At 42.5% G+C, this 12,051-nt stretch overlaps 1 protein-coding gene across 3 annotated transcripts; it reads right to left on the reverse strand.

The window, feature by feature from the left end:
* Window positions 1-1,072: 1,072 nt before the first annotated feature.
* Window positions 1,073-11,632, reverse strand: LOC120699035 (GPI ethanolamine phosphate transferase 3-like). Of its 3 annotated transcripts, XM_039982895.1 has the most exons (18): window positions 11,506-11,632; window positions 11,276-11,365; window positions 11,040-11,159; window positions 10,849-10,932; window positions 10,681-10,758; window positions 10,417-10,542; window positions 10,261-10,350; window positions 9,730-9,765; window positions 9,600-9,655; window positions 9,258-9,405; window positions 8,708-9,161; window positions 8,534-8,625; window positions 7,894-8,446; window positions 7,648-7,771; window positions 6,933-6,974; window positions 6,679-6,832; window positions 1,557-1,640; window positions 1,073-1,449 (listed from the first exon to the last, which is right to left on the reverse strand). In XM_039982895.1, the coding sequence occupies exons 2-15, from the start codon at window positions 11,282-11,284 to the stop codon at window positions 6,953-6,955; spliced, it is 1,992 nt and encodes a 663-aa protein (XP_039838829.1). In that variant the 5' UTR covers window positions 11,285-11,365; window positions 11,506-11,632; the 3' UTR covers window positions 1,073-1,449; window positions 1,557-1,640; window positions 6,679-6,832; window positions 6,933-6,952. The 3 variants fall into 3 exon arrangements, with proteins under 3 accessions (XP_039838829.1, XP_039838830.1, XP_039838832.1); XM_039982896.1 differs by lacking the exons at window positions 1,073-1,449; window positions 1,557-1,640; window positions 6,679-6,832; window positions 6,933-6,974; window positions 7,648-7,771 and having other exon boundaries at window positions 8,035-8,219; window positions 8,348-8,446; XM_039982898.1 differs by lacking the exons at window positions 1,073-1,449; window positions 1,557-1,640; window positions 6,679-6,832; ... (1 more) ...; window positions 7,648-7,771; window positions 7,894-8,446 and having other exon boundaries at window positions 8,534-8,619.
* Window positions 11,633-12,051: the final 419 nt, after the last annotated feature.

A 12,051-nucleotide genomic window follows, 5' to 3' on the forward strand; every position in this document is an offset into this window, starting at 1 on the left:
GAAGACAGGGCAGCAAGAACATTGAAGCCAACGAGAGTGAACACAGAAGATTCCCGCCTTCGCTTGTCTTCGGGTCGGAAAACGAAGACTCGCGACGACCGGTCGACGGGAGCGTCACGGCGAGGAGTAAATAACGGGCCACGTAGCCTTCGCTAGTCTTCGAGTCAGAAGCCGAAGACCCGCAAAGACCGGACGATGCAAGCATCAGCGAGGAGTAAGCGACAGGCCGCGTAGTCTTCATGGAGAAGGCCGAAGAGGATCATCTGCAGTTGTGGGCCCGTCTGAGCTGTAGCGCACTGAGCTTGTATTAGGGAAATTACGTGTACGTCCAGGAATATTCCAGGAATATGGCCATTGTAAGGGTGTAGAAGAGTAAATGTACGTGGGAGGTGTAACGCCACCTATAAATACTCCCTGTAATGGTCATTGATGGGACATTGAATAGAGAGAGAACATTTACTACTGGAATCGTGTGCTTGTCCCTTTCTGTTGTAGTGTCCGTCCGTTCCGGAGACACTCTCCACCAACACCGGCATATCCACCAAGCCGGGGGGCAAGTGGATGGACCCCTTCTACTTCATGATGAACCTGAGGCCGACGTACCGGGTGGAGTTCCTGCCGCGCGACGACGGCGGCAGCATCGACGAGCTCGGTAGGGCGCTGGGGTTCGAGCTCACCAGGAAGGACAAATGCATGACGCTCGCCGGCAACGAAGGTGTCGTGGCGGCAGCGCCCTAAATTAAGTTAAACCACTGACATTATTCGTACCATGTGGTTTTTCTTACGACCGGTTGAGGATTTCTCTAAGCACACGGTTATTATGGTTAAGTGTAAAAGTGTGGTTAAGTGTAAAAGTGTATACTTTGCATGTCAAGAGTTCTTGAGTAGGCATCGCAATGCTTACGTAAAATTAATCAACCCATTCAAAAGCTTAGTAAAAACAAATCACCAAAAGCTTAGTAAAAACAAGGGTGATTTGGAATCGCTAGCAGCTATGACAAGTGCAGGGAACTACAACGATGCACACTCGGCGATATGGAATTGCTATCAGCTATCTAAGTGCAACAAGAAATAGACACATAGCTCTTTTTGTCAATGGGCAAACATTTGTTGGAAAGAACAACTCGGATTGAACCTTCTCTGCTTACTTGTTTGTCCAAAAAATTTCAAGCACAAACAAAAAGAAACAAATTACCTTGATTGATCTAAACTTAATGCATGTGGTTTTGCTACAACCACAAGAGGGAGGGGGGGGGGGGGGTGCAAGAAGAACAGCTCCAGCTGCAACAGATTGAGACACTGTATCAGTTCTGTGTTATCGGTTAGCACTCTAACTCGTGAAGTAAAGCAACATCAGTTGTAGTAGAGAGATGCCAAACAGATTAACAAGTCTGTCAGGAGAAGCCCAATCACATCAAATACGTATTTTGGAGCAAACAAACCCCAAACCTGCAAGTTTGACCAATAAACTGTCACGTCAAATGCTTGACAGAAACTATAAAGCAGAAATACAAAAGGCTAAGGTGATTTGTTCGATAAGGGGGGGCAATAGTTACCATTAAGTGCCGCCTTTGAATAGTAACGCATATGATTGTCATTGTAGCAGTGATTGCTGTAACAAGACCATACATCAAAAACACCTAAGTTTGACAAAAAAAAATATTAGGTGTGATGTGTGTTAAGGCCCATATGTTATCTAGGCCCATAGTGGCTCATACCCTGGCTACATATATGTCCACCTAGGACTAATGAAGATTATCACTTGTCTAATCATCCAAAGATAACATGGAATCAGAGCATCGTTTAGGGTTAGGGTTAGGACTAATTTAATCCCTACCCCCGATCCATTTTTCCCCGTTGGGTTCCTCTGTTTTGCCGCCGTCGCGGCTCGTCCGTCGCGCCGCCCGCCGCGACGCCTCTGCTCTGCCGCCGTCGCGGCCCGTCCTCCGCGCCGCCATCGCGGCCCGTCCTGCTCTGCCTTTCGCGGCCCGTCTCCTGCCGCCCGTCGCGGCCTCTTCTTCGACGCCGCCATCGCAGCCTCCTCTCCAACACTGCCCATCGCGGTCTCCTCTGCTCGCTGCTGTTGCGGGAGTTCAATCAGGCATCTTCATCAGGCACCACTGCTGCAGACTGCCGTGACTTTTCCTCTGTGAGCAGAATTTTCATTTCTTGTTACTGGTACTGGTCTTTGCTATTGTTGGACATATACCAGCATGTCGCATCCTACTGCTATCACCATCCCTGTGCAGCTTGATGGCTCAAATTATAGAGAATGGGCTTTTTGTGTTGAGACAGTGCTTGGTGGATATGGTCTTGTCTTACATCTTACTGGCACCAAACCAGTTGCTGCAGCTGATGGTTCTAATGCTAGTACAGTCACTACTTGGGTTAATGATGATGGCAGGGTCAAGACTGCAATCGTCACAAGTGTTAAACCATCATTGATGATGAGTCTTCAGCCCTTTGCAACAGCTAAGGAGATGTGGGATTATCTAAAGAACAAATTTGTTCATGTTAGTGGTGCTCATCTGCATACTCTGATGCAAGGTCTTCGTGGGCTTCAGCAAGATGACATGACCATTGATGACTACTACAGTGCTTTTGATCGTTTCATGGGACCAATGCTATGTATGGTTCCTTCATCTACTGCAGATTGTGTTGGGTGCTCCAAGAAGAACAAGTTCATTGACTAGTTCATGATGTATCAGTTTGTTATGGGACTCAGGTATGAATATGAGCCTGTTCGTGCGCAGCTTCTTGATAGATCTCCCACTCCATCCTTATCAGAGGTTCTATCCTCATTAACTGCTGAAGAGGCTCGACTTCGTTCATTGTCATCTGCTCCTTCAGTGTTGGCACCTCAGAGTGTTCTTGCTGCTGCTCACAGGTCTCGTGCGTCTGATACTTCCACTCTTTGTGAACATTGTAAGAAGAATACTCACTGTTCAGAGCACTATTTCGCTAAGTATCCTGAGAAGCTAGCTGAGTTCCATGCTCGTCGTGCGGCTCGTGGTCGTGGTACATCTAATCCTCCTCGGGGCTCTGTGTCTGTTGCTGCTGCTTCACCTGTTCATGCTCCTCAGTCCTCTTGGGTCCTTGATTCAGGCGCTTCTTTCCACGTGACTTCTGATAAATCTCAGTTGGTTAATTGCCAGGCAGTCCATAATGGTGCTTCTGTTTAGACAGTGGATGGTACATCTTGTCCTATTACTTCTCATGGTTCACTTTCTACACCATACTTTTCTGTACCCAATGTTTCATTTGTACCTCAGCTGTTCATGAATCTTCTTTCAGTAGGACAGATTACCGATCAGAATTGTTTTATTGGATTTGATGACTCATCTTGTTATGTTCAGGATCGTCGAACCGGGAGAGTGATTGGGACTGGCCAGCGCTGTAGAGGTTCCTCTAGCCTCTATGTTTTGGACACATTGAGTCTTCCTGCTTCCGCTACCTCTACAGCTTATGTGTCATCTGTTGCATCATCATCTGCACCTTTTGCCATGTGGCATCATCGCCTCGGTCATCTATGTGGATCTCGTTTGTCGACCTTAATAAGTAGTGGTTGTCTAGGCAACACTTCTGTCGAGTCTAGTTTTCAGTGCAAGGGATGTAAACTTCGAAAACAAATACAACTTCCATATTCTTCTAGTACATCTCATTCAGCTCGACCTTTTGATCTCATTCATTCTGATGTATGGGGTAAAGCACCTTTTCCCACCAAGGGTGGTCATGAGTATTATGTTATTTTTATTGATGATCACTCTCGATATACTTGGATTTACTTTATGAAACATCGCTCCCAGTTGTGTTCCATTTACTAGAATTTTGCTCGTATGGTGCATACTTAGTTTTCCACTTCTATTAAAGTGTTTCGTTCTGATTCTGGTGGTGAGTACATATCTGATGCTCTTCGCCAATTTTTGGCCTCTGAGGGTACTCTTCCTCAACTTTCATGTTCTGGAGCTCATGCTCAGAATAGGGTTGCTGAGCGCAAGCATGGCCATCTCATTGAGACTGCTCGTACCCTTTTGATTTCCTCATTTGTTCCTTCTCATTTTTGGGGTGAGGTTGTTTCTACCGCTGCTTATCTCATAAATAGACAACCGTCTTCCGCACTGTCTGGAAAATGTCCTGGTGAAGTTCTATTTGGTAGTCCACCTCGCTATGATCATCTTCGGGTTTTTGGTTGCACTTGTTATGTCTTGCTTGCCCCTCATGAGCGGACTAAGTTGACTGCTCAGTCCGTTGAGTGCGTGTTTCTAGGGTATAGTCTTGAACATAAGGGTTATCGTTGTTACGATCCTTCCTCTCGTTGTATGCGTATTTCTTGTGATGTGATCTTTGATGAGAATCGCCCTTTTTTTATAATTCTTCCACTCCATCTTCATCTTCCCCCACATAGTCCACTAGCTTTCTGTGTCTTCCTCCACCTATTCCATCGCCTTCATGTCCACCACAGCATTCATGTCCTCCACAGCCTTCATGTCCACCACAGCCTCCACCACCTCCACCCGCTAAACCTCCTGTCACACAAGTTTACACCCGTCGTCCCAAGGCTCCCATAGTTCTTCCATCTAATTCTCCTTCGGCCAGTCCTGATACTCCTGTTTTAGATGCATCTAACACTACTGATGAGTCTCATTCTATTTCTCATGAGTCACAGGTTGGTCCGCGATATAATCTACAGGATCGTGCTGCTATTGCTCCTCCTGATAAAATGGGTTTTCCCCATGTAAGTGCTGCCCTTGCTGTTGCTGAACCTTCCACTTACAAGGAAGCATCTGGTATTCTAGAGTGGCAGAATGCTATGTCAGAGGAGCTTGCTGCACTTGATCGGACAGGTACTTGGGAAATTGTTCCTTTGCCATCACATGCTGTACCTATTACATGTAAATGGGTATTCAAAATCAAGACCAAATCAGATGGATCCCTTGAGAGGTATAAAGCTCGTCTTGTTGCTCGCGGTTTTCAGCAAACTCAGGGGAGGGACTATGAGGAGACTTTTGCACCCGTTGCATATATGACTACCGTTCGTACTATGATTGCAGTAGCTGCCAGTTGTTCTTGGACTATCTCTCAGATGGATGTCAAGAATGCTTTTCTTCATGGTGAATTACATGAGGAAGTTTATATGCACCCACCTCCAGGTGTTGATGTCCCTTCAGGGCAGGTTTGTCGTCTTCATCGTGCTCTCTATGGCCTCAAACAAGCTCCCCGTGCTTGGTATGAGCGTTTTGTCTCCGTGATAACAGAAGCTGGTTTTTCACCTAGTCCTCATGACCCGGCTCTATTTATTCATACTTCTTCACGTGGTCGTACTCTGCTTCTTCTCTATGTTGATGATATGTTGATCACGGGTGATGATGCCGAGCATATTTCCTTGGTCAAGAGGCACCTTAGTCAACAATTTCAGATGACTGATTTGGGTCCCGTCAGTTATTTCTTGGGCATTGAGGTTTCACGATCTGACAAGGGGTATTACATTTCTCAATCTAAATACATTCAAGATCTGATTGCTCGATCTGGTATTACTGATACTCGGACAGCTGCCACTCCTATTGATATTCACTTACAGCGTCGTCCTACGGATGGTACCCCTCTCGAAGATCCTGCTCGATACCGCCATATTGTTGGTAGTCTAGTATATCTCACAGTCACAAGGCCTGATATTGCTCACGCTGTTCATATTTTGAGTCAGTTTGTGAGTGCTCCAACTTCAATTTTGGACATTTGCTTCGTGTACTGCAATACTTACGTGGGACATCCTCTCGGGGTTTATTCTATGCTCATGACAACTCACTTCAGCTTCATACTTATTCAGACTCCACTTGGGCCAGTGATCCAACAGATCGCCGTTCTGTCTCTGGTTATTGCATTCTTCTTGGTTCTTCTCCTCTTGCCTGGAAGTCCAAGAAGCAAGCTGCTGTCTCCCGCTCTAGTACAGAGGCAGAACTTAGAGCACTTGCCACTACTACAGCTGAGATTGTATGGATTCGATGGCTATTAGCTGATTTTGGAGTTTCTTGTGATACCCCAACACCTCTTCTTTGTGATAACACTGGAGCCATTCAGATTGCTAATGATCCTGTGAAACATGAACTTACAAAGCACATTGGTGTTGATGCTGCCTTTACACGGTCTCATTGTCATCAGAAAACTATTGCTCTTAAGTATGTTTCATCAGAGCAGCAACTTGCTGATTTTTTCACTAAAGCACAAACTCGAGAACATCATCGTCTCCATTTGCTCAAACTCAATGCTTTAGATCCGCCTTGAGTTTGAGGGGGGGTGTTAAGGCCCATATGTTATCTAGGCCCATAGTGGCCCATACCCTGGCTACATATATGTCCACCTAGGACTAATGGAGATTATCACTTGTCTAATCATCCAAAGGTAACAATGTGGATCAGTGATCAAAGCACCAGATAGTAGGTGTAGATCCATAGCGAAAGTTACATGGGTGCATGAATATATATACTATTCGAGTACACAGTGAACATTAGGGACCTTCAATGTAGTTTTTCTTTGTGTAACTGTTCAGTAATTCAAATTTCGCATCAATAAGCACATTCACAAAGTGGATTATGTACTCCCTCATTTCTTGAATTTATACCTCAAACCTCTTTCAGAACATACACAGTTTTTCTTGATTGTAAGAGTAGCCATATATAGTACCTGAGTTACATTGTTGAGAATGACGTCCTTCAGCCTGTCATCCTTGGATGTGGTATTGTACCACACCAGGCTTAGAATTGGCAGGATATGAGAAACACCAAAGGTGTCGATAGAAAGTAGAAGGCCTTGTCGAATGATATGGAAATGATCAAAACTGTGCATCGAAGCATAACAAACATCAGTTCATGTGATGCAAGGAATACTTTTTTTTTCTGGCAGTCACACAGTGATACTAGGAACACAATCACACTTACCCGATGAAAGCTGCACCATATCAGAGGCCATCAAATGTACACCTGTAATTTACTTTTTACATTAGCAATGGTGAATCTCTAGCCACCTCATCGACGTCAGTTAGCAGAGATGCGGATGTTGCGGTGGTTTTGCGGGCACACAAGGAGGGATAGAGTCCGGAACGAAGTTATTCGGGATAGGGTCGGGGTGGCACTAATTGAGGAGAAACTTACTCAGCATCGGCTGAGATGGTTTGGACATGTCCAACGAAGGCCTCATGAGGCGCCGGTGCGTAATGGGGTTCTTGAGCGGGTCGATAATGTAAAGAGGGGTAGAGGTAGACCTAAACTGACGTGGGATGAGTTGGTTAAGAGAGACCTTAAGGATTGGAATATCTCTAAAGAGATAACTTTGGATAGGAACGCTTGGAGACTAGTTATCAATGTGCCTGAACCTTGAACTTATTTCTTCCGGGTTTCATCTCTAGCCTACCCCAACTTGCTTGGGAAAAAAGGCTATGTTGTTGTTGTTGTAATGTGTGCACTCTCTATAGATCAGTGAACAAAATGAGTTATAGGTATGTCAAGTACTCTAGTGTTTCTGTCTTCACATATATGCATATAAAAATTCCTTTCATAGAGAAAGGCAGGAAAACAGCATGAAACATTTTTCCCCGAGGTGAGGCTCAACCCGATTTCCATTCAACAACAGAAATATAAACAACACGAAACTTACCAATGACCTGTTAGATAAAATAAACAAACTGCAAGAAAGCTCCACTGAATCACCGAAACAGGGTCAGCAACAGAAAGTCCCGACTCTCTCTGACATTTCTGTTGTAACTTTATGATACACCAAGCTACAGAATAGAGATGGCAACAGAAAAAATTAGTGGTAAGAATGTAAAGTGATTTCCACATTATCTTCTGTCATGCAAAGTTGTACTTTTTCAAATTGAGCATAAAGTGATTCACACAGTACCTCCTGTCATGCATATTAATGCCACAAATGGGCCTTGCTTTCCCAACAGGACCAAGATAGTTGGACTCCAAGAACATAGCATGACAGCTGCTAAAATAGTTATCCTTTTATTCACCTTCAAATGATCACTTGGGCTAAATATCCGATAAAGCATAGAAATAGCTAGTGATAGACCTCCAATAGCATAAACAAAGCAAGGAGCTAAACTTCTTCCGAACTCTTGAACAATTCCAGCATGAGAAAACAATGTAGTCTCTGAAGCCCAATGAAATACTATGGATAAATAACTAACCATTGTTCCGCACAAAACAAAGTACTTCAAGAACCTCTGACAGATTGCATGGGATAGGCACTTCAATATAATGTAAGCCACAAAAGCAAGAGATACGATGGGGAATATCTCCAAGAGGATGTTGCAAGAATTAACACCAAAGATTTTACAAATGGCGCTCACAGAGTGATCCTTCGTAATTGCCGGGGCAGGCAATTGTTTTGACATCCCAATCTCAATTCCAAACCGTGCGAAAATATTGAGAAGAAGAAAAACTAGGTTCTGTAGATTAATAGAGTGAAGGATGTTAGAAGATGATTGCACCAAAGAATAAATAAAATAATAAAGAATTTAAGTCCAAATACTAACTTCTACGCTGAATTTCCCTTTCACCATTGAGTGCCACACACTGTTGATACAGCTTGTGGCCAAAAGAAAATTTGCAACTCTACCTTCTGCCACTGGGTAACCAAAAAAAACTAAGAATCAACAGATATACATAAATTGAAATGCATATACAGTACAATAGTTCATCTGACTCACATATATAGCTGTTTGATAAGAAACTAGCAGCTCGAATCGCAACTAAAGCAAAAGCAAAGACAAGTTTGCGAATGATGCTTGAACTGGCACTCTTCTGATCTGAAGGTTGACATATGGTATTCAGCTTTACAAGCGTATAAGCTTGAATGATAACTGACAATATCATAAGCAAAAGACCAATGCCCATCGACCATAAATCAAACTCTGTCCAAGCAGAGCGAGCAAGCTTTGCAAAAGTCTGCAAGAAGTCAATGTATGCATCAATTTGTTGCGGCAGAGCTGAACCTTTCCCCTCAAGTTTTTCTTGACTACCCGTCCCTGATGAACAGGTAAATCTCTGAGAAGCTGACCAATTTTCCAGAGCTCTTGAATACAGGTTTGTGATATGTTGCAGGTCTTCTGATGGAAATCCAATAACAGAAGTAGCAGAATATTGATCAATGTATCTTTTTACCTACAAGGTAAGTTGAATGTCAAAGAGAATATCCACATACCTACATCAACTGAACAAGGGATGTTGAAGGGAACTAGAAATGCAGCTTCATATTACCTGCCAACAATTTACACAGAGAACTTCAGCATATCTCCTCATCCATGCTTCTAGATCATTCTGCGATGTACAGGCATCGGTACCCATCTTTTGATTAACCCATGTCCCGGTACTCAATGCATACAACTCTGGGTTTACACGCCCAATGCTATGAAAGAAACAGGAAACCTATTTAGCAGCTTGTGGATTGAGACAAACAATCATCAAAGGATGAAGGAACAGCAGCAGCAGCATGTAAAGAAGAGAAGGCAGACAAAGGAAGGATACATGGCAGTAACAATCAAGCAAAAACATTGACTGACAGCTAAGTCATGGAGAAAGCACCAAGTTAAACTTACACACCTTCCAAAGGGAAAGGGTATGCCAAGAAGTGCTGATATAGTCGCTGCAAAATCAAGCTGAAACCAAGAAGAGAATAAGCGACACCGAATAAACTGAACACTCAGATGGGAGAGTGCAAATAAATCCTGACCTGCTGCATAGTGCTGATGCACACCTCTTCCCCGTGCTGGATTTTAATTCATCAACCAAAAGGAAATGAATTTGTGGTGTTAGTATTTATGTCGCTGCAAATACAAATAGAAGCAAGGAACCTGACTGATATGAATACCTTAAAATTAACAGATACATTATGCTCAGCAACTAAACATTAACATAATATGATTTCTGTTCTGATATATAGTGCAAGGAAATTAATACTCCCTCCGTTTTTAAATGTATGACTCTTAGGATGATTAACTCCCCCTTTTCCTTTACAAGACTGAAAGCATGTGTTAATAATGTTTCCTAAGGGTCAATATACGCCACCTCCCAAATGCAACGCTAAATGATTATACAGAAAAGAAGAACACCTATACTGAATGCTATTTTATTTTTTCAAATCTTGTCCATAAAATAAAACTTCAGCTTTACTATTTGATCCTCATAATTATTTATAATATTAACCTGCCAAAAATCAGAAGAACAAACGATATACAATTGCAAGTGGGATTGATAAATATACCAGGTCAACATTGCAAGAACTATGATCAAGAACAGACAAGACTGCATCTGGTGGGGTCTTTGGACTCCATGCAAAAAGCGATGTCTCAACCTACATTTAACACAAGATTAGCTATGGATTTTCATGTACTTTGCAGCAAAACACAAGGCAGATCACCTCTTCAGCGGTTCCCCCTCCATGGTCACCATTCAGGGTTTGACCATGATCGCCCATTACCAAAAGCAAAGTATTCTCATGGGTGCCACCAGGTTTGGACAGACTTCTTAAGGTGTCAATAACACCCTGTACAAGAAAATAAGAATGGATTGCACAACATCCAGAAACTTGGAATATGAATGTGAAGAGCATATGTAAGGTAACGCTACATGACTCCTAAAAAGCACAGGAAGAAAAGAATATTATATGCATGAGCGTACTGACCTCCAGGATCTTATTATATTGCTCCAACTTCTGGATCATCGGGATTGAGTCAACACCAAATATATGCCCTGCATGGTCCTAAACAAAGTTGATCTCACAAGCTTCCAGCTCAAAACAGGAAAGGATGAAAAATGGCAGGTTAGGTCATATTGAATCATAATAACTTACCACACCAAGAAAATGTGCAATAAGAACATCCCAATCATTATTGTGAAGAGATGGAAGCAAGTGCTCAATTACACCATTATCTACCTGATTACAGTCACGATTGATAATTAATCAATCTTAAAGAGAAGACAGGTAAAAGAATTAAGAAGTACATAAAAAAGGAAGTGCAAGAATTTGATAGGATTTCATACTGTGTCAAGGTCTTTAACGTTAAAGGAAGGGTACGGGAATGACTTGTTGAAGTGTTCAGGGTACAGTTGTATCCATGTATCATCCCCCATCATAACTACTCTCTTCCCATTTTTAACCAACTGATTGATCAGAAAGAAACAGACAGCACAGCACCATCATGGGTACTATAATCCAGCATGAGCTATAGACAGATAAGACCAAGTCAGTACTAAATTGAACGTGGGGTGAGATGAACCTGATGCATTATATTATCTTCTACTATTGCAGGAGCACCAAAGCTATTGCCAACATCGATAAAGGTAGGGAGACCACCCGTGGTGAGAGCCTGAGTATAGAATTTTGCAACAATTCTGTTAAAACCACGAAGTACCATTTTGGATCACATTACATTGCAATATTTGCATATGAGATAACAGCATTTTCAGGAGAAGCTCTATCTCATGATATAATTTGAATGCCAGTCACCTTAAGGCGTTGGAGGCTAGTGGTTGGTGGATCAGCAAGTGCTTTGAAGATCCTTGCTGACGTCTTTCATTGGCAGCAAACTTCTGCAAGACCTGTGAGTCGGGCTGGAGTAGAAGCTTGCCAGGGATGCTCTATTTCGTTAGGTTTTTTAAATTAGTGTCACGTCGAATATTTGGATATCATTTCGAATGTTTAGATGCTAATTTAATATAAAATTAATCATATAAATTGCAATTATAGCTCTAGATGAATATATTAAGTATAATTAATGCACGATTAATAGATGATTACTGTAATAATATTAGGCTCAATAAATTAGTCTCGTAATTAAGTCATGACTTATGAAATTACTTTTGTAATAAGTCTATGTTCAATACTCCTAATTGGTGTATAAACATGCGATGTAATGAGACTTATAACTTAAACTGAAAAAACCAAATTGAGCCTAAGTGCGTACGCAATCAATCATGGGGCAAGTATCTATAATAATCACTTGTAGATAAGCCATTTTGATTATCGCGTGCCTTCCTCTCTTTTTCAGGTAAG

Source organism: Panicum virgatum, chromosome 3K (assembly GCF_016808335.1).
Source record: "Panicum virgatum strain AP13 chromosome 3K, P.virgatum_v5, whole genome shotgun sequence".
Taxonomy (NCBI): domain Eukaryota; kingdom Viridiplantae; phylum Streptophyta; class Magnoliopsida; order Poales; family Poaceae; genus Panicum; species Panicum virgatum.